The sequence below is a fragment of the Solea senegalensis genome, linkage group LG11 (assembly GCF_019176455.1).
Source record: "Solea senegalensis isolate Sse05_10M linkage group LG11, IFAPA_SoseM_1, whole genome shotgun sequence".
Classification (NCBI taxonomy): domain Eukaryota; kingdom Metazoa; phylum Chordata; class Actinopteri; order Pleuronectiformes; family Soleidae; genus Solea; species Solea senegalensis.
Window position 1 is genome coordinate 22,333,112 of NC_058031.1, and position 23,096 is coordinate 22,356,207.

The 23,096-nt window shown below is 40.9% G+C and overlaps 2 protein-coding genes across 2 annotated transcripts; one reads left to right on the forward strand and one right to left on the reverse strand.

Annotated features, from left to right (window-relative positions):
- Positions 1 to 903: 903 nt before the first annotated feature.
- rnf114 (ring finger protein 114) lies at positions 904 to 7,814 on the reverse strand. Its single transcript, XM_044037177.1, has 6 exons — positions 7,618 to 7,814; positions 5,248 to 5,398; positions 4,989 to 5,095; positions 3,838 to 3,952; positions 3,618 to 3,725; positions 904 to 2,634 (listed from the first exon to the last, which is right to left on the reverse strand). Exons 1-6 carry the CDS (start codon positions 7,752 to 7,754, stop codon positions 2,569 to 2,571), a joined length of 684 nt encoding a protein of 227 aa, XP_043893112.1. The 5' UTR covers positions 7,755 to 7,814; the 3' UTR covers positions 904 to 2,568.
- Positions 7,815 to 10,577: 2,763 nt separating this feature from the next.
- On the forward strand, positions 10,578 to 16,319 carry spata2 (spermatogenesis associated 2). Its single transcript, XM_044038968.1, has 3 exons — positions 10,578 to 10,618; positions 12,161 to 12,950; positions 13,952 to 16,319. Exons 2-3 carry the CDS (start codon positions 12,600 to 12,602, stop codon positions 15,305 to 15,307), a joined length of 1,707 nt encoding a protein of 568 aa, XP_043894903.1. The 5' UTR covers positions 10,578 to 10,618; positions 12,161 to 12,599; the 3' UTR covers positions 15,308 to 16,319.
- The last annotated feature ends 6,777 nt before the right edge of the window (positions 16,320 to 23,096 follow it).

Genomic DNA, 23,096 nt, shown 5'->3' on the forward strand with positions numbered 1-23,096 from the left:
GACAGATCGTATGTGACTTCTTCTTCTCATCCATAAAACCCTCTTCTCTAAAATTCCAGAAGAATCCAATTGTCTCGCTGGGGCTTGTAGAGCCAAAATCTGCCTGGGGGCCGTACACGCGAAAAGTTTTTATGGTATTGGCCTTTTATCCGCACAGAACCGGCGTTCTGGGAGCCCTAAAATGCTATTTCTGGAAAACGGGTCGCAGAATGGAAAAAAAAAAACAAAACTAAATACGTCACCCCTCGTCTTTTCAACCAATAAGCTACTTTTGGGAGAACGATGATGAAAAACTCAAAGTTGTGTCCACTAACAGACGCGGGGGTTCACCGTCAGAGCTGTCAGTAAGCCATACAACCACACATTAAAAAAAGAAAATGTAACTATCCCTTTAATGCACCCCACAGTTTGCTTTCTTCCCCACTCACACACACATTTTTCCCCTTTTGATTATGACAGTTTCAACTGAGACTTCCTGTCACACACACACACACACACACACACACACACACACACACACACACACACACACACACACACACACACACACACACACACACACACACACACACACACACACACACACACACACACACACACACACACACACACACACACACACACACACACACACACACACACACACACACACACACACACACACACACACACACACACACAGCGTCATCCATCAAAGCAGCGAAGTGTTGCTCCCCACACACACACACAAGTCTCATACACACAGGTATAAATCACTGTGCCTGATTTCTGGGGCCAGGGTTTAAATAATTAAAGAGGTTTAATTTATCAGGATTTAGCACCTCCTGACAGTAGGGCTGACAACGGAGAACGAGAGATATATTGAGAAAAAAAAAAAAAAAAAATTAAAACGCATATGAGAAAGACATATACCAAAAACCTTATTACACATTTTACTGGAGAGAATAATAACGAACATTTAGGCCTAAGTGGCCGCGACAGACAACGGGGAACAGTCTTTAGGGTTCTGCTGTGGATCTGTGTGTGTGCACAGTGTGGCTGAAGTCTTGTGACAATTACAGAAACACTAATAAAATTAAAATAAGAGACACCATCTGCATTGTTAAGATTTCAAATCAAATCAAATGAAATAAAAACATAGAGTCAACAATTTCTATTTCTACATCAGACGCATAGAAATAATAACTTGTGATCATTTCTTTTGAGATACGGCAAATGAACTGCACATTTTAAGTCATGTGACTGCTAAGAGTTAGGGCTGGGCGATAATTTAATAGATGATCGCAGTGTGATTCCATTCAGTAGCAAAAAATAAACGTTTGGTATAATCATAACACCGTTTTGATGCAGAAGCACAAACAGCTGCTTACTTTGCCTCAGAATTGATTAATTATCGTAAGATTGAACAATATGAAATGTGTTCTGTTTTTATAAAGGTCAAATCACCCAGCCCTCGGAGAAGTTCTCCAAATTTGTGACTGCATTAGAACAATAATAAAATAAAAAGAAAAGAACACACTAACTGTTAAAGTATGAAATCTGTTCTATGTTCTATCAGAAGCAGGAGGCCGGCGAAGGTTAACGTCCAACCAGAACGATGGAGCTCTACTGCCCTCCTGTGGCCATAAAACATACAGACATTCATCATAATATTAAAAAAAAAAAGAAAGAAGAAAAGAACAGAAAACAGAGCAATTGTTACACAATCCTGCATGCACGTGTTGGATGAATGACGTTATATTAGCCCTATGGGATGTTTTTGTTGTTGTTTCTTTTTTGGAAGTCAGGAACAAGATCTACCAGCAGGCACAAAGACAAAAGGGAGAAACAGCTCAATAAAGCGAACAGCCACCTGTGGCTTTGTTTGACCCTTGCATTATTTATTCTTTCCAGTAGATCTCTGAGAACGATCAACACACACACACACAAACACTTTCTCTCTCACATACACACAAAATTCACCCAGAAACAGCATAAAAAAAGCTAATAATCAAAAAAAACAAAGAAATCCTGTTTTCTTTTCACATTAAACATGCATCACCACTCATTCTAGATTATTATATATATTATCGTTTACGTCACTTGACCGGTGACTTCTCCGAGTGACGTTGTTTGCTGGCAATATTTAGCCACCTAGTGGTCAAACCCTTTCATAACATCAAGTATTGACAACGGGGGAACTTTTTGTTTAATAACAATTTCGGAAGTTTGATGACAGTATGTCATCGACGGACAGCTTCATAAACATCGTTTTAATAGATATTCAACAAACTATCATTTCTACACGCTCCACTGGGAGGGGGTGGGGGGGTATTAGAGATTATTACACCAGAAACACGGCATCACTCCTAAATCAGATGGCACAATATGCTTTTTTAAGCCATATTGCTTGATTTATTATCTGATTAATTATCCTATAGAGAGTCATAGTTACAGAACCAATTCCCTGTGAAACCGATTACCCATAGTAGTAATACAGTACCACCATCCTCATGACAGATGAATGATGATTTAAGTGTGTTGCGTCTTCTCAAGACTTCACTATATCGCTTCATTTCTCCTCGTGCTTCAGTTGTCCAGAAGGGAGCGCTGTAGCGCCTCCTGGATCATTGTGTGCTCATCTGTGGAGTAATCCTGTAAACACATGGACACACATGGACACGAGGGTAAAGAAAACTCAAATAATAGAGCAACAAAAGAAACTATTCAGGCCTGGTATTAAACTGCCATCAGTAAGAAGCATTTTAGCAAACAAGCAAGAGCTTTGCTTTACAGTGAAGAATCCACTGTGTTATTACTTATTCACCGTCAACAATAATGGACTCATGTATGTATATGTGTATATATATATATATATATATATATATATATATACACATATATGTATATATATACATATATATATATGTATACATACATATATGTATATATATATATATATATACACATACACACGTATATATGTATATATATATATATACACACACATACATACACATATATACGCACACACATGTATGTATATATACATATATACACACATACATATATATATATATATACATATATACACACATACATATATATATATATATATATACATATATATATATATATACATATATATATATATATATATATATACATATATATATATATATATATATATATATATATATATATATATATATATATATATATATATATATATATATATATATATATATATATATACACACACACACACACACATATGTATATACACACACATATATACACACACACACATACATACATACATATATATATATATATATATATAACCCTGACATTAAACATATATACACATACACATACACACACATACATACATACATACACACTGATGCGAAAAACTATCAGCGTTGACATTCTCCAACTAATGTCACGTGACGTCAAGTCGGTGACGGGTGGCCCCGCCAAACTCAGGAGAAAAAATCTCTTTGTGTTCACATCCGGAGCTCTTACAACACTACATTTCACACATTTCAAAAAAGAAAAGGCTTGGAATAAAGCAAGGAAAGTCGACCTGGTCGACGCGAATGCACACAGCAACAGCGTTTAAAGCCTTTACTTACAACAAAGGTATCATAAGAGAAGGTGTGTCTGATCTTCAGGTGCTGGAGAAAGTCTGCGCTCCTGTAATTAGGGTCGCCCCAGGGCATTGAGGCACAGATGGGGCACACCTAAAAAAAAACAACAACACAGAGTGATCCAATGAAACAGTGTTCTCAATCCATAAACGGTGTGGAAAATGAGAACAGCTGATGGAATCACAATGTAAAGTGAAGTTCTTACAACTTGGCGTGCGTCTCTGGAGTGCTGGGAAGTGCAATGTTCGACCAGGCCGTCCTGGTCCAGGTTCTGGCAGCTGCAGTAAGGGCAGGTGAACGTGTAGCGATTTGGCAATGGACTGTTGGAAAGACACCAGTGGAGACGGATTAAATAATTAAGTAGTCAGTAGTTAAGATATTGTCTATGTACAGAGGCCTGAGATGATGTATGATGTGATTTGGCACTATACAAACAAAAGTGAATTGAAGTATGGCGTTTCTTACAGAAAAACACAAAGTTCTTTTGTGTGTGATGCTATGAATCGATGTAAAATTTCTGTTTGTCCAATTTTAGGGCTAATATGGGTTCAGATGAGGACATAGCACTGAGTCTGTGCACAATGACATTGCCCTGTGTATCTGTAGATACCGGGACCCATGCTGTGTTGGTGCTGTTGGACCGAGTCCTTCTCTTTATTTATATTACCATTATTTAATGTTTTCATATGAAGCACTTTCTGTAACTTATAGGTCTTGTGAAGCACTACATATATAAAAAAAACACACTTCACGTTTGTGTTTTATCGTTCTCTTTTGTCTCCATCTTTTAAGATTTTCATAAAAGCCCCGCTTGGAACAGGTTTTGGCAATTAGCATCTGTTATAAACACTGTGGCCACCTTTCTTTAACCCTGACATTAAACATAATTTAATGTTTTCTGTGACAGGATTACAATCGAATAGTGCCTGAGTGCAGGTGTAAATACAGCTGTTGAGGACAGATTGTTATCCGATCTGCAAAAACACTCACAGGTGGTCTCGGATGTGTCTCCGCTCCGCCCCCAACAACCATGTGAGCGGGAATACGTCGGTGGCTCCGAGCACAGCTAACAGTGAAAACTGTAACTTATCCTCTTTTTACCATTGTCTTTCACACTGAACATCAGGCACTTGTGTTCGTTGCAATAAAGATGCAACAGCAATAATAAGTTATAAAGAAACAGTTCAATTTTTGCTGCATGGAGTATAACAATGACAATTCTACATATGGTTGACATGAAACAGAAGTGCGGAGAAACTCTGATGTGTCCAAATGATGTCAATTGTGTCACTTGACACATTTTAAAGTTGTATAACATACGTTGTAACCATACACTGACTGTGTGTTTTACAACACCTGATGATGGCAGGCTGGCTCTGCGCAGTGGTCCTCACTCCCTCCTCGATGTAGTCCTGGTATTTTGAACAAGCAGCTGTGTGGCTTCTCATCTGAGAAAGGCCAATCTGAAGGCGTGATAAAACAACCAGTATCATGTATTGTTTTCGAGTTGAATGTGTGGTATGTGATGTCATACCACAGCTAACATTAGCTGTTAACCCAGCTAATGTGCAATGAGCACAGGGCACACGGACGTCTCGTATTTGCAAGGTCATACCTGCGCGCCGCATCCCTTACAGGTCGCTACGGATGATTGGATGAGTGCCTCGAGATCGGCAGCTTTAGTCCAGTGGCCCAGTGTGGCCCTACACACGGCACACACGGGCTTCTGTGGTCGCAAACACTCCTGCAGACAACTCTGGCAAAACCTGAAAACAAGAGACAAGAGAAACGAGAGATTTGAATCAAGTCTCCAAGTGTGTTGCAAGACGTCGCTTCTCTGTCATAGAGGGAAAAAAAACATTTCGTGATGGGCTCCCCTTTGTTTTATTCTGTAGTTGGATTCACCCACATTCATTTTATTTAGTACTTTTGTAGCTGCTATCGATCTGTCCTCAGTGATCCAGCTGGACACGCATGTGTCCCCATACCTGAGCTACATGGACGGATTGCAATCGAACAGCACCTGACCACTTGTATATACAGGTGTAAATACACCTGAGGACGGACTGTTTATACCATCTGCCAAACCACGTAACAGCCTCGTCAAAGACTTGTTCCCCTGCTTTGAAAAGCAAAGAGGACTCCATATAAAAGCACGACTTGTGGCGAACGTTGTTGTTGTTGTTGTTATTGTTGTTGTTGTTGTGTAAATACATGGGGTGAAGCGCAATCCGATCATTATGAGATCACAGAAAACACATTTCAATGCCAGGTGTAAAGGGGGCCGATCTGTCCTCAGGACAAATTAGAGACCGCCTCCTCAACTCTTCCTTTCTCTTTCGCTTTCTCTGTGTGAGCAGCCAATCTGGTCGTGATCAGATCACTGAGGACATACGTAATACCAGGTAAAGATCAAAATAAAATGCTGCTGAACAAACCACAATGAATGAATTTCAGACCCCAAAGTCAAAGAAATCATTTCAAACCAAGTTCTTTCACAGCAGGGCATAATAAAGCAAAATTCACCCACCCATCGTGTGGCTAATCTATCCATCTATCTTTCCTATCTCAATAACCACAAATCCTGCTTGACATTACAGGCCCAGAATAAGGGGTTTACATACTGCACTGTACAGGTTCCTAGGGGAAATGCAACAGGGTAGGTAAAGCAACACGGGGATCCGAATTAAGAGACCCCTCTAACAATGTCACCTGATTGCTGCCAAAAGTTCCCACAATTTAAAAGGCACTTAGGGGCCCCTTCAAAATGTCCACCTTCCGTCACTTTGATCGGCCACAGTTCATTCATATGCGGTCTTTGTTCATTCCACTCCAGTAAGAGCAATGTCAAGCCAGGAGACTCACTCAAGCAACAGGTTGTACAGGTGTAAGTACTGGGGGTAGACCTTCTCAGATTGTGTCAAACAAGTTTCTGTGGTTACCGTCTGCTTTGTTGTCACTTTTTTGACCAGAACAAGAGTACAACACCAACTGCACAGGAAGTGGATTGTGACATTGATGTCATGTAGACTATAGCATACCTCTGCAAACTTGTGGAAAGTATGAGTATAAGTATAGTACAGTATAGTAATCTAGCATTAGGCAAGGCATCATATGCACTGACACTACACAAAAAATCTTATCACTGTGGGTTATATGAGTGTAACGATGCAAGTGACATATTTATTTAACACTCTTAAATATGAATAGTCTGAATGTCAACAAAATAATATGAGTAATGGGAGTGAAGACAAAACTAGTGAGAGTGTGAATGAGTCGGGACATAGGTTGAATTTGCAGCAGTTGCCAATTACATGCTAACAACAGCTAGTTAGTCATGACACTTGTTTCTTTCTTGACTATCAATGCAATAACGGCAGATACCAAAGGTAATTGCTTGGTTCCCACAGACCAGTCAGCAATCTGTGGCGGTTGAAACGTCTCTGTAATGAATCTTGCTAAAGTGCTCAAGCTAGGTTTCCAGGGTTCACACACATATAACAAAAAGAGGGATTTAACCAGGTTTCTGAATCACAAGTGATATGCTACAATAATGAATGTGTAACCAGGATATTCAAGCATTTAAACCACCATTCATTTCTAAACTGTCTGAAATTAGAAGCTGGCAGATGGAAAGTCCCACCTCGAGAGGGCGCAGGGACTTGCAGTCCTTCAGAGCCGTTAGCCTGTGTTAACAGCGTAGCTGAGAACTACAACTCCCAGTAGAGGCCTCCTCTTTGGTGTAAACAAAACTGAAACTGATTTGTACAGGCTGCCACTGTTTTCTTGACCAAATACAAGTGAGTTTGATAGAAAACCAAATCATAACACAAGCAGAAAGCAGGGCCGCGAGTGTTTTAGGGACGCGTTTGAAAACACAGCGCAGTTCCTTGTTATTCCCTCAGCCCGTACACAGCTGCACCGCTTCTTGTAGACGTGGGTTCGCACGGGATGACAAACGGAAATCAAACGCAGGGATACTCACGTATGTCCACATTGTGTTTTGACGGGACAGTCGAAGATCTCCAGACACACCGGACACACGAACTCCGACACGTCGCTGCCGCCGTCCGAGACGTTTTTCTTGTGCTGTGCGGCGCTGAAGCCTCCGAGCATCGCCATTTCTTTTTCTTCACTGACTGAAACACAGTCGCCCACCGACGTCACCAGGTCCTGGTTCCGTTCTTTTAAACGCGGGGGGCGGTCCTTATTCAACCAGGAAATAAACAAAGTGCTTAGAAGTTTCACATGGAAAAAACCTATGTTCCCAGGATCTAGAAAATACAATTATTTTTATCTTGATTTAAGGAACACAGTCAAGATTATGTATCACAGACCCAAATTCTATTTAGTTCCTTATTCCAACCAATGTTTTCAGGAAATTGTGGAGTATACAAGTAAGAGCTAATAATATTATTATTATATAGTATTTTTTTAAAGACCTCCCTATTAGCACAACGACGCACGGCTAACCTGTGTAGCAGTGAGCATGCTAGCAAGAGGTCATGTGATCAGTTTTTGCTAAGTCATTTAAATACTCCATGTCCATTAGCACATAATTACGATATTATCTCAGACGATATTTCTTGCCTACCTCTAATCTAATCTAAACAGCCCTTAACTGTGTCCACATTCTACCAGGAGGCTTGGAGATTATGCCACTCTCATAATTTCCTCCCCCTCACAAAACTGATATGGAAATATTAAGATATCACAGCAAGAAATAAATCTGTATTCAAGCACAATCGGGTTACAGAAATACAGGAATTCAGACGCCTATGGCACATTACCAACTTACGTGCGTTTCCTTCTTATCAAATCGTTTTCCTGGAACAACAAGTTAGACAGGGTGCAATAGCAGTGCGGGTGCCGGGGAGATGACACAACGGTTGGTTTGGTAGAGGACTTTGGAATGTGATGGAGCACTTTGAACTGTGTTGGGAGCTTTGAAGTGAGATGAAAGAGACTGAGAGGATGAGAGGAACTGTGATAACGATCTTCCAACTGTGGAGGGCAGCATACACCGCTCAGTGTACAGCCTGCCCGAAATTATTAGAAGAAGAAGTTTGTATTACGATGGAGAAGAATGAGAATATGGATGAGGCTGAGGCTGAGGAGATGAGAGGGTAAGAAGAACTGTGATGGACAACCTCGGGCTGTGGGGGCAGCAGTGCACTTCTCTCAGTGTGCAGCCTGCCAGAAATTAATCAAAGAAGAAGGAAAAAGAAGCTTTGAACTGAATTGTCATGAGTACCTATAAAATATTAACAAATGTGATGAAAACTATTGTCAAATTAGTTCCATCCATCCATTGTCTACTGCTTTATTCTCCACATGTGGTGCTTTTCCACTACATGGCCTCACCTTGGTATGGCACGGCACGGCTCTCAACAAATCGAGTGTTGGATTAACTCCCACAGAGTTGATTTCACATCATGTGATGGCTAATTCTGTCTATGTCACAATCAATTGCAAAGCCATACAGATTCAGATTACCATTACAACCTCTTGAGAAACTATAACATCTCTTTGAATAGCACACAGGTGTAACCAGCAGCAGCCTTGCAATCGACCACTCTCAGCCGTTTCCTCCTCTTCTATGTGATCCTTTCTTCTGAATAGACTGGGTTTCTCACACAATCTTTTCTTGAAACAGACACACTAGGGCTCACACCTCTTTACATCCATGCATAAATCTAGCTATACGAGTGAAACTTGTAAACAAGACTTGGAAGTATGCAAATATAAACTGGTTATGGTAAGGTCCTAAGGTAAAACCCTTTTCTCGAGAACTGGTTCACCATAAAGATAAGGTCAGGTATCCTTCAGACTGCACCTTGGATTTAAATGACAACCATTTTCAATGTATTCTGACCCAATAGGGACAATAATAATGCCAGTATAAACACACTGCTTTATTGTGAAGAAATTTGTGTTATGGAAGTCAGTGTAAAATAGCAGCAAATGGAAAGAGACACGTATAGTCATAAAAACAACAAAAAGTAAATGACATAGTTGCAATGCAGCCACAATTAAAAGCAACTTAAGGCTTCCACTAATGACTTTGTAATCCATTTACCCACTTGATTTATCAATTGGTGGCTTTGTCTGTAGTATACTGTATTGTAGAAGTATTGAGTGTACAAGAACTGATGTATTAATTACATTTTAAAAATGAGACAAATAAACTTCACCAAAGTAACAGACCCCTTTAAGTCAACATCTTTATTTACATTTTTGGGGGGTTTGTTGCAAACTCAACCCAACTCTTCTCTATTGGCATAACTGTCTATCCTGGTTGTTTCACAATGTTGTGACACTGCTTTTTTTGCTATTCTACCTGATCATACTGTTTTAAGGCAGTGGGAATAAGTAATGTTTCAGTTCTACCTTTTCAGTAATGTGAAGGACTGCTAACTTTTCACACTACTATATTTTATTTGTTCAAAGTTATCAAATGACTCTTGGCAACACCTGTCAACTGGCCCACACAGAAAGAGGATTACGGATTATTTAGGGAAGTTAGCTATGAAAATGACATTTCCTTTATATATATTTTTGTTTATGTAAGTTATATTTACATTCCCCACAAACACACTAATCAAAAAACAGAATTATCCCTTTAAGAATCCTACCTGCAGAACACATCTCAAGTACTGCTGGCTGGCTGGATTTCTGACTCAAAATCATCATGTAAAGTATTACAGAGATTGCATTAAAATAGCCAGAAACAATATATAAAAATAGCTCTTGTCATTGAGTTCTTGATTTATATTGAGAATTTGGGTCGTGTATGAATAGTTTGGGAAACACTGATGTAGAACACAGGAGAAGATGTGGTTTGTGAGACTCTGCATCCCTGCATCCTCAGCACGTGGGCCACTGATGCTAATGAACTGTCAGAATCGTGCGCATGCGCGTTGGGCTGATGTGAATTTTCCAGCAGTTGAGGAGGCGTAGGTAGCCGCGGCTAGCACTTGATGAAGGTAAGATGTGCGAGTGGCGGCGGTGTCTCTCTGCGTGCAAAAAAACAACATGCTCTCGCGTCTGGAGCAGAATTAGACACGGCTGCCCAAGAGCCACGCAGCATATGTTAAGACAATTTACTCTTAAAGCGACAAATGTCTCTCTATGTAGCGATAGATCGCCCTGCTAGCCGAAGCAAGTGTTAGCTGCACAGCTGCGCTGAAATGGGCGTTCACTGCTTAGCTTGTACTCAGCTGGGGCCCCTTGTCAGTCACAGCAGCGTCAGGGTTTTGCCTGGTTTCACTATTATTATGAATTAACGAACACTCGAACCTTACATTATTTATTTAGTTGTTAGCGTACGGCGTGACGGTGTGGTTCTGTTGTGCGTTCGATGCGCAGTAGTAAGACACGCTTATGCTGTTAGCTAATGTATGCTAACGTGCTAAACGGGTGCCAGTTAAGGGTGGTATGTGTGAGAAATAGGAACAGGAATAGTCGGGGCCAGCTCGCGTAGGGTAGAGGAATTGAATCCTTCCTCTGCTGTTGTTTACACTCTCGTGTCAGATGTTTAGGCGTACGCGCACCCACTGTGGTTTAATTTTGCGTTAGTAAATTAAGCTAACAAATGCCAAGAGCAGGCTATCATGGGTCATATGTCTGATAACATAGTCACTGACGCAAAACAAAAGGGTTACAGTGCTGTGTTTATTTCTACTAGTTTTGGTTGTCACGAAAATAAGGTGGCTGTCAAACCAATGAGCTTTGCTACAAAACATAACCCACGCGAAGTATCCTCCCATCAACCCACACGTAATTTCAAAACAAGGTTACCTAGCTACTACTTTCATAGTCGATTAATATGTTTCTACTACTCTCTCAATCAATTAGTTGTAAAATGCTGAAACAAATCTAACAATGTGTTTTCCATACCTAAAAATTTAATCTTCTGAGATGCTGAAATCAGAGAACATAAAAAAGTTATTCATTTTCAGATATATAAAACAACAACGCAAACAATGACCCCTTTCTTCCAACCCCTCTTTCCCGAAGCAGCCTAGGAAAAAACAATATTATGTATTCTATAATGAGGACTTCTGTGGCCATCTGCAAATATATATATCATAGTATACTTAAAAAGTTACAGAGGAATACAGGATTGGCAGAACACTCTAGTGGCTTAGCATCTCGAGCTGTTGAGAACATACTCAAATTTATTCATCATTCATCAAAATTGTTGGCAGTAGGGCTGCGGCAATTAATCGATGGTCAGTCAATTACTAAATGAATCGACCATGTCAACTATTTAAATTATTGGTTTGAGTGGATTTTTTATAATCAAAAAGAAATTCTTAACTGATAAATGTTGTATTGATGACAAAGTGGGATCATAATTGTGAGGTTTGGGAAACACCGATCAACCTTTTTTTAATATTTTATGGAATGATTAGTGGATTAATCGTTAGTTGCAGTCCTAACTTTGAACAAATGTTTCCTTCCTGTCATGTGTGCTTCTGACTGTAACATTTCCATTTTCTTAATACCCTCCTGTGTCATTACAGTTTGGGGTGAGAAGAATCACAGCAACTTCTTTGGGTCTTAACGATGAGTGACCTTTAACTCTGCAAATGCTTGAATCAAGGGAAAGAATAGACTCAACCCCCAAATACAAACATCGGTCTTTTAGACTGGAAACTAGTCGGGCTCGGAGCCAGTACCAGCAATGCCTGTAAGAAAGCATCCCTACAGGCTGCAGCCTAGCTACGCCAGTTGAAATCAACGACCACTACATGCGTCTCTTGTCCAGAGGATGTGCTGCTGATTGCACGCAACATCTCACCCCCCACCAAAACGTGATTAACGTTGAGTGTGAGCCAGCGTGCAGAGTGAATAATGGTGGCAAAAAATGGTGCTTGAATTTAGCATCCTGGTGCAGTGTGTGCCAAAAGGGGCGAGGTTTCCGAAAAGTCTAACAGCCGACTGATAGTCTGCTGCCGAAAAATGGATGCCAAGTTAAAAGAAGACCTGTTCCGGAGGTACGTGACGGCACTAGAGAGGCGCCTGGAGGAGGGAGGGGAATACTCTTGGATTGGAAATGCACCAGAGTGGGACAAAAGCAGATACAAGGACAGTGAGTCTCTGCTCTCCACAGCCACGGCACTGCTCGGAGCCTACCAGCCAGATCCGGCACAACGTTTCCACATGGTGCGTTTCTACGAATTGGTGGAGAACTCGCTCCGCTGCCAGAGAGGGAGCAACCTCAGGAGCCTGGAGAGAGCCTTCCGTACCCTGGAAACCATCTGTACCAACCTCCTGCTCTTCCCTTGGAAGAAGGAGTTCAGATGTATAAAGGTGAGTGACAGGAGCGAGTGAGTTCACAGAAATGTTATCCTTTCAAAGAGCTCACATTACAATCTTGTTAATTAAAACACGCCAGCCTGTGTATAAGTTATGGTAGAAACTATTATTCCCTATTAATTATGTATTAGTAATTCTGATGTTTAGTACAAACCCAGATGGACTTTCCTCTTTTGTTTATTTTTTTATATATTTTTAATCGATTGCAAAATTAATTCTTCAACTATTTTGCTAATCAATTCAATGGGTTTGAGTGTTTTTTGTTTTTTATAATTAAACAATCCCTCTGCGTTTCCAGCTTCTTCATTGTGAATGTTTCTTTGCTCCATGTAACAAAGAAATCATGACAACTGATTAATTTTGGTTTGTGGACGAAATAAGACAATTGAGCGCATCATCGGTTTGAGGGTTTGGGAAACAACAATCAACATTTACTCACATTTTGTGGACCAAACGAGTATTGGATTCATTGAGAAAATATCGACAGATTAATTGATTAATTAGTGACAGCCCTAAAAACAATAGAGAAAAATTGATTATTATAATAACATATGTAACCCCTGTATGAAAAACACCAAAACAAACTCCTGTACTTTGTAATGTAATGTAATATTTATTGTCCAGTCATACTTTCAAGTCATAGCTCTCAGCTCCTTGTCTTCACAGTTATTTGACTACCTCTGTGTTTATAAGCACTTAACAATGACCTATACATCCTATAATACAATTAACATCTGCAAATTATTCTTTGTAGGTCTGTTTTAATTTTAATTTTTAGATTTTTATTTTTTTTTTATTTTTTGATACATCATATATTGTGGTAAATGTAAATACAATGGTTATATCATCGACAATATCAAAAGTGTCAGAATTCAACCTTTACAGAATGAGAGGACTAACATGTGAGGTCTGTGTCATTGTAGATTTTAGGGTTATCATCTCCAGCTGTTCCAGACTTACTGACCCTCATTTTGATGAACTTGTTTCTCTTTTAGACCTTCACCGGCCCATACGTGTACCATCTGCAGTCAGCCATTACCGAAGCTGAACTCCGCTCCCTAATGCGCACCATTGGCTACACATGTGACCATGATTTGCAGTTCCATTTGCAGGAGCACCCAGGAGGAGCGAATCATCTCCGCCAGTTGGCGTTTGAGCTCTTCCTGGCCCAGGCAGAGTGTCGCCTTCTGGGAGAAGTAGTGGCTCTAGCCCGTGGCTCAGCCTCCGAGCTGGAGGCCCTGGAGCTTCGCAGAGGCTGCAGGGACGACGCGGCTGGCTGTGCAGAGGCGCTCCGCAGACGTGACAGCCTCGGGGCGGATATGGTCCGGCTGTCTGTACGGCCGCTGGATATAGAGAGGCCTCACGCTCACCACCTCAGGCGAGGAAGCCGACCGTCGAAGTCTGTGGATGTTACAGATGGAGCTGGTCACTGGCACGCAGCAGTTAGCAAGCCTGTCTTAAAGGCCTCATTGAGCTTGAGGAAGGAGCCTCTGTTTGTGGATGCAGAGGAGGATATGAAGGATGAGATCCTCAGGCCCAGCAACTCAGCATCTCTCTGCTCTGTGGTTGCTCCACCTTCCTTCAGCCCGGTCGCAGATTTCTTTCCAATTCAGTCACCTCCTCCGGCTGATGTTTACACTTCCTACCACCTGTCGTCTTTGGATGAGATTGACTTGTACACTGAGCGGGGAGGCGCCGGGACAGGAGGGCGACAGACTCCCTCCCGACCTCCGTCTAGAGAGCCTCGGGATGCAAGGGACGGCTGGCTGCTCAAAGCCCATGGCAGTGTGAAGTGTCAGGGTTGCGGACTTGGCTGCTCATCTATGGCATCCTGCCAGAGGTGTGACATGATCCTCTGTGCCGCCTGTCACGATGTGGACCCCTCCCCCTGCTGTGGCCTCCAGGACTACCACCCCAAATCCCCACGCCCTCTGGACGGATACATCCCTGTCAAGGACAAGCTCTCCGTCTACTCCAACACCCACTCGCACTCTCATCTCCACCCGCACCCCCTCACACTGACTCACTCGCACTCTCACCCCCACCCTCAGCCCCAGATGGTGGAGAAGCCCCTCTTGTCCACGAAGCTGTTCCCAAGCAAGTCTGTCGCCTTGACAACACCGAAGGGAGGTAGCAGCGAGCGAATGAGCATGGGGGGATCGCGGTGCGGGTTCTGCAACAAGCCAGGTGCATCGCACACCTGCGTGAACTGCTCCAAGGTGTCATGTGACTCATGCATGGGCCTGTATGCGAAGGATATCTGCACACGAAAGAATCCCCAGCACAGCTTTGTGCCCAACCATCAGCTCAACTTCAAATCTGGCACTATATCTCACCTGGTGTACCGATGAATCAAGCCGACAGATTTCTTTTCTTTCTCCCTTAAACCCGTGGTGTAGTGTTAGTACACTTACACTTTTGCTTTCAGCTCCATCACCATAACTCATTCACCATCTTGCCCTTTATCTGATGGACTTTTGTTTTTGCTCTCTCATAACATTCTCTTGAACTTTGTACATTTTCTCTTACTATCAGTAGGACTCTGGTATGCACATGCCACAGAGAGCCATATCGCGTGCCCATCTCTCTGCCTTGTACAAGTTCAGGCCTTTTATATCTATTTCTTCTTCCTTCTTCCTGTCCCTTGCTACCTGCTCTTGAGTAGTCATGTGATGTTGTAGCGCTTCCCAAATCCTTCAAATTTTTGTCCGTTTTAAAAGGGAATCTAGGGGAAAAAAGAGAATTTTTATGTCGTCTCATCTTGAATGAATTCCGTCCAAATGAACATATTTACTTTGCCTAACTTCTCAGCTAAAGATTCCTCTAATATATAAATAAGTATATATATATAAATATATATATATATAAAAATATATACGCACACGATATGTGTGTGTGTGAGAGTGTGCGTGAGAGTGTGCGTGTGTGTAGAAAAGACATTTGGAGCTTGCATTATGACAAAGCAGATCTTTTTAAACTTGAAAATAGTAAGATAAAAAAACAGATAAAACATACACTGGAAGTCAGTAAAGTGGATAGTATATATTTTTTAATCTATTCTCTAGAACAATGTGAGACTGTTAAATGGGCATGAGGTCTGACATCAGTGTTTTGGGATATGAACTTGTGTTTCTTGGGGTTCGGGGAGGGCAATATCTCAACGGGACATGTTCAGGTCAGACACCATATATTCTATTTAAATGACCATGCTTTTGTAAATCAACCCCTCTATAGTTTGTGGTTATATGGACTGAGGTTAAAAAAACAACAACGCTGCTCTTGACTTGGGATATTGAAGAATTGCGGTGTGTTGGCTTTATTCTGATAAGTAGATCGTTGAGTTGTGTCATTTCCAAGCCCCTCCCCTTTGCTTTCATCACTGACTCCAGCCTCAGTGTACCGTGATGTTGCAGCTCCCCTCTTATTCCAGGTCGGTGGTTTCCCAGTCAGTCTCAGGTGGTGTCACACACAGGAAGTCTCACGCTGGGCAGCGAATCAAGCTGTTGCAATTCTTGAATAGTGTGCGACGAGCTGATTGGTTTTTAGACAGTATGAGAGTGTGGTCTCAGACACGGTTTCTGTCTACCTCAAATGGCTTTAGCATATAATGCGGTTTTAGCCCCAAAAGCCTATGAAACACTATTTATGACATTCTTCTCCGATATGCCATTTGTTTGGAAAATATCTTACAATCGACTGATTTAGCTACCTGACTGTCACAAAGACCTTGTGCTGTAGGCGGTCGTAGTTTGATTTGGTGAACTCGAGAACACGAACACCTGGAATTTGTATTGCGTAACTAAGTAGAAGTGAGCGATAATGAATTACGACTGCATCTGATGATTATTTTCATTGCGTATTGATTAAGTTATGTTGTTCGGTTTGTTAAAAAAATGTAATTTTTCACCATTAAGCTGTAATCAAAAAAACTGTTCTTATTGAAAAACACAAACACTAAACTCTTTTTTTCATGTTGGTTGATCACATATTACTATAAATTGTTTGCTCATTCGACAGAAAGCCTAAAATGTCGCCTCTGGCATCTTAAAATTAGACATAAAACATTGTGGCTTCACCACAAAAGTACATGTGAAATTGTTATCGTGCAACATTTCACAGATATTTCTTTTTGTTGCACCCACCTGATGAAATTTCAAGAATTTACAGCATTGTATTTGTGTAGTTTGAAGACACTGACCATTTTCGCTTTGAGGCCTTTTAAGTAAGTGGAGGCTTTGGTTCAAACGAGTTTCCTCAATCCGGTTATTTGCTGCTGTGATTTCCTTTATCCGATGAGTTGTTTTTTTTTAAAGTGTTTGGGGTCATCGAAGGTTAAGAAGCGGCAATTCAAAACAAATTGCGAGAGTCATTAGTCTAAGTATTTAGCAGTTGAGTGCCATTAAGGGCTGACTTAAGGTCACGTTTCTCTAAATTATCGTTTGAGTCACGTTGGTTTTCACTGACTGCTCTGTCGCTTCTATGTTCTGTCAGGAAAACTCTCGTAATGCCTTAAACTCTTTTAGCCGTCATGTATTTCTTTTTGGTATCATGTTACCAGCCTGTTGATTGAGCATTAACATGATTTTGACTGGCGACACAAACACATATTGTAACATAGCCTGTTTGTTGACAGCTAAGGAAATACTTCTGACTAATTCAGAGAACACATGCAACCAGTACATGGGGTTTTCTGTGATGATGCATATTTAACCAGGTGTATTATCAGAATTATGCAGCAACACACGATAAGCTTTAGGGATGACTCAATGTCACCTTTTTGTGTCCAATACTGACACTGATATTAAGCTCAAAACAGTCTTTAAACGACTTAGCTGACATGCATTTGACACTGGATCTGATATCCGACGGATAAAAGATTTAAGGTCCGTCAAAATTCAAAAATCCCATATATCGCATGCTTCATGATGCACAGACTGTGAAAATGTAAATTATAATTCAGCAACAGCATTTTAGCTTAGTTGAAAAAGCCTAAAATGACATGGTATCGGTAGACACTTGAGTTTGTGATATCGTGCCATCCCTAGCTATAACCAGCCATTTCAAAAAACAGTGCTTCATCGGTGTGGCAGACATTCGCTGTCCACATGTTCTTTCTTTACAGCATGTTCTATGTCATATTTCCAGTTTACACATCTGGTCAGACTTCACTTTTTATTGAACAGTATCAGATCCAGTGATATTTGTCCTGCATTGGACGATACCAATACTGAATGTAGTTTTGACCCATTCCTAATTATAGGGATATAATGCCTGTAATAATACAATATAAATACGCTTATTTAATTCTGCATCTTCATTTTTTAACAACATAAATAAGGGATGTTTTCACACTTACCCATTTGGATGCAGAGTTAAGGGTCATGTGAATGACCTTGAGGAACCCCCCATTGTTTCATCCAGCGAAGCCTTTTTGGAGTTGTTTTTTGTAATATCTATCGCAGATGTGCACTGTATTAGTTGCCCGACTGTTCATTGCAAATCATACCAGCAACAAAGACGACCTCCATAATGTCATTGAGCCATGTCGCAAGAGTGATCGCATTGCCAAATGAAGAACAAATACCTTATCGGAGTAGAAAGCAGAATCTTGGTTAAACTGGATGATGTACAGTTCATGTAATGATCATGATGTGTGGTTTTGCTGAGGTTCAGGAAGCCAGGACAGAATGTCAGATGAACAAACCGGTCATTTGTACAGGTCACTACAAAGGGCTAAGCAGTGTTCAGGGCTGCTGCTAAGTTTGTGGGCACTGTTTTAATCCTGTGGTGAACAAATTGTTATTCGTCTATATTCTAACGTGAGCTCATGCGACGTTCATCTGTGCTGATGAATTTGGGAAGAGCGAAAGAGACGTGTTTTTTTTTTGTTTTTTTCTTTATGATTTTGTGTCCTGGAATTAACACATTGAGCCATTTGAACACAATCGGTTAAAACCCAGACACCGAAAACACTCCAAGTCTTTGTGGAATCCAATGCTCCCTTTACCTCTTTGTGCGGTTACTGATATTGATAGTGATGGTGTAGTTAGGCAGCCCCCCCTTTACCATCCCGTTTCCCCTCCTGTTTCTTGGCATGCTCTGTCTGTACAAGGCCCAAAACCCCTCAACCCTACACGAACATCACCTCACCCATTGCCTCTCTCTCTCTCTCTCCCCCCCGCTCCTTCCCTCCCTCTACCTTGGCACTGAGGATCATTGCACAATGTCTATGTAAAGAGGTATGAAACGTACTATCAATATGTGGACATACGTGGGGTTGGAAAGGGAAAATAGCCAAAATTGTTGGTGAAATATATGAGATTTTATAAAATAATTTAAAGAATAAAATTCTGGAAAAAAACTACTTTTTTTTTCTGTCTTAAAATGATTTGTCTATGAACTACACCATTAGATTTGTTCCATGAAACATGTATGCAATTTTAAAATAACTTTTTGTTTGTTTATAAACATAGCACAACAAGTAAGGAGATTTGTGTTTGGGCAATTATTTATTTGCGGTAACCTTTGGAAAGCCTGTTTATTTCCATTTTAAATGGTGCCTAATTTTTAAGCAAAATTAATTTGTGTTGTGACGTGAGCATATGATGATTGAAGTCTGAAAAAAAAAGACCTATTGGTAATTTTACAATTTAGAGATATCAAGATGAGATTCTGCGACCAGTGCAATCCCATAGCTCCACAATCTGGTACGTCCAGAATTTGGGAGTGGAGAAGATGGAATAGCCTGCACTTGGGGAACACTGGGATCAGCTTGGACGTGCTCAACCACACTGGCTGACGTCTGGTTGAAGAATCGGATGCCATCCTACAGCACGAGCAAGCTGGTGACCAGCATGAGGAGGAGGTGCCAGACTGTTGTGGCTGTGTATGGCAGGTCCTGAGCCTGAGACCCACGCACTTTGGGCACCTACCTTCTCCAGCGGCTCCATTGGGGATGGAGACGTGCCGGTTCTGGTCGTGGTGCTTGCAGTGAGCTGCCGGAAGACTTGATTACAGTCAAGGTCCTTAGACCACACCGGCCCGCCTGACGCTGCTCTCATCCGCCAGTTGCTAGACAACTGCCGTTGCAGACTTGAAGGTTCCAGACCCTAGTAACCCAAGGGCCCGCTCACTTTTGTGGCACGACCGCACTCACCAGTCACAGAGTGAGTAGTAACAGTCAGATTGGGGTGCATTGATCCCACGCACGACCTCGCCGCTCCGCCTGGATGCAGTTCAGAACCTCCTGTACCGGTTGTACCCAGGACAGTGGGCACAACCCAAATACAGTACTCCACTCTGCTGCTCCACCCACAAATGCATTTTCCTTAGAAATGTGGCACCATTTAAAAGAGAAATAAACAGGCTTTCCAAGGGTTATTACCAAGAAGCACTGTTTCAACAAAGAAGTAATCGACCATACACAAATGCTCATTTTAAATATCATTTTAAGTTCCCATTGCTCAGCCCCTACTGAACAGTTGTTTTTTCCCCACATTTGCCTCACACATTTGGAGTTTTTTCACTTGACCTCAGGTCATTTGATTTTGAGACGCCTGCGTTAAAGTATTACTTACACATGTAATTTAATATATAAGACCGACTTTTAGCCACATCATTCCAATCCAAATGATAACGGAATGTGACGGACTTATTCTCCATTAAAGGCAAAAGTTACTTTTTTCGCTTCCTCTCTCCTCAGTATTTCAATTTCAAAAAAAATATTTGTCCCAGGGGGCAATTCAAGGTGCATAGAGCAGCTGTCAACAACCAGAACAAGTCAACTAAATTATAAATAAAAGTCAGAAGTAAAATTAGAATATAGAATAACAGTATTTACATTTGGTGCAAATGGTTTGAGGTATAAGTTCAGGTTACAAATAACTAGCACTCTTGTCCCAGCACTGCATAGATTTGCTTTACTCTATGTGACCACTAGATGGCGATAAATACCCACAGATATAGTGACTGAAGCTGCAAAAGAGACAACTGAAGCCATTATGCACTGAGTGACACTTTAGTTCATTTAATTATGTTGCTTAATCTTCATTAGCAAGTCTATCAGTATTAATTACTGTCAAAATGACATTACTATGAATTTACTCCAATATTAACCAATATTTTTTTTTTTGCCATAGTTTTCCTCATTAGAGAGCAAACAATTCTCTGCCCTTGAAGTTTATGGAGTTAAAAAGATTTCAATTTAAGATGAGCCTTAGATTATTATTGACAGTGCCTGCTTTGAAAGTTTAAACATATTTACAGAAATATCAGTCGTGCAGTTAGAGAGACTTCTTAGTAAATCTTTTTTACGTAGCATCATTATAAAAGAAAGTGAGCCAATAAAATACACAATTAGACAAAACAGTGTCAATAGATTATCCAGTTTAACATTTGTTTAAAAAGAATCCTGAATCCAGATTTAATTCATCACCAAAATCAAGCAATTTCTCTCCAGGGTCATAATCTACATCACCAGAGGATTAAATATAAATGGCATCAATTCTCAATAAACCACAATAATAATAATAATGATGATAATAATGATAAAAATGCAATCATTGGGTCTGTTTCTCAGGGTCAGCACCTTCCATCCAAGGAACGTTAGTTACGGGGAAACTGCAGATTGAGATGGAGAGTGATGTTGTGTCAGTCCCTGCGTCCGCCATGGTCCTCTCCTCAGGCACAAGTCAGAGCCGTGCTGCTGACCAACAGCTTTTAGCAGCCTTCAGGGAACAGAAGAGACACCGACAGAGGAATACTGCAGTTCAGCACAAGATAAAACGTTATTACTGATGGCAATTACTGCATAGACTTTGGATAATAAGTAGTCGTATGCAGTCGACTGTATATCTTCTAGATGTATTCATCAATTAAAATAATATGCACGGTTCACAGTAGTTTGTAAGTCTACAATATCTTAAAAACACGTCTTCTGACATTTGTAACTCTCTTTTCCACACCACAGTTTTTACCTCACAGGAACACAGGAGCTGCTCGTCTGCTACTGTCCTAGGTAAACCTGAACTGAACATTTCAAACACCGAGGTCACAGAATAACATGGGAACCTACTGATCTGTGTCCTGTGTCATCTGGTTCACAGAGTGCGCCCCCTGTGTCTTAAGCTGGGGACACGCTACACGACTCTCACTCTTGTTACAGATTTTGAAAAGACTTGGAGCTAGGGGTGCGCCAAAATGAAAACTGTTGGCCGAGACCAAACATCGGGAAACACTCGGCCGAAAACCAAAACACTGAAAGAAATGATAATGCCAATTCTGTACCAGGGTTCTCACCAGGATTTTCTCTCAGCTGACATGGTCGAAGAAAAACATCACTTTTAAATGTCTTGTGGAATAATGGGTTACTCGGTGGACTGCCATTTTACCTTAAAAAGGTAAACTGGACTTGTTATTGCAGCATAGATATTTGGGGCTGAGATATGTGTAATAAATGAATGACAGTTGTATTGTATGCATGTTAATTAAAACATTTAAAACATTTCTTAACAGGTTGGGAGATTCTGCAAAATCATTTGGCGACTGCAGTCTCGTGGACGGACTGCTGTAAGTCATACATTTTTTACTTACTTCCTCATTTATTTTCCTCGTTTGTTCAACGGTCTCCATAGCGACAAAAGGGCATCTTCCAAGAAATGTTAATTTTGAGTTTCCAGTGGCAGAAACTTCAGCTCAGAACAGCTCATCATTAGCCCAGGAAGGTGGCCGCAGTTTCTAATGGACTATGTTTAGAATCTGAAATCATGTCACTCCTCATTAGCTATAATATATATAATGGCAGTCTTAGCAGACATGGCGCCTACACAGTGTATTCTCGGAATCATTTCCACGCCAATGCTTATACACCTGCACATGTGACAAGGATGAGGCCAAGGAGCAGCACCTGAATCAGAAAAGAGATTAAAATATGTGTTAGATTTTTTCCGCTTTTAATTACATGTCAGAGGAGGAGGAACGTGTCCTTCATGTCTCCTTATGTGTCAGCTCATAGGTTTCTCTTTCACTCCCTCCTCTTTGTTTCCTCCTCTCTTGCTCGGCAGGGTTTTTTTTCTTTTTATCTCGATAGTTGAGTTATGTATGAATTAAATGCAGATGTTTCATAAGTATTCCCATTATCAT

What these genes read in the sequence shown, in the direction of transcription:
- rnf114 (XM_044037177.1), bottom strand. Translation starts at nt 7,754, where the DNA reads ATGGCGATGCTCGGAGGCTTCAGCGCCGCACAGCACAAGAAAAACGTC. An exon ending in GTAAGGGATGCGGCGCGCAG is followed by an intron (nt 5,096 to 5,247) that starts GTATGACCTTGC and finishes TCACGCCTTCAG; the next exon opens with ATTGGCCTTTCTCAGATGAG. An exon ending in CCAGAGACGCACGCCAAGTT is followed by an intron (nt 3,726 to 3,837) that starts GTAAGAACTTCA and finishes GTTTTTTTTTAG; the next exon opens with GTGTGCCCCATCTGTGCCTC.
- spata2 (XM_044038968.1), top strand. Translation starts at nt 12,600, where the DNA reads ATGGATGCCAAGTTAAAAGAAGACCTGTTCCGGAGGTACGTGACGGCA. An exon ending in AGGAGTTCAGATGTATAAAG is followed by an intron (nt 12,951 to 13,951) that starts GTGAGTGACAGG and finishes TTTCTCTTTTAG; the next exon opens with ACCTTCACCGGCCCATACGT.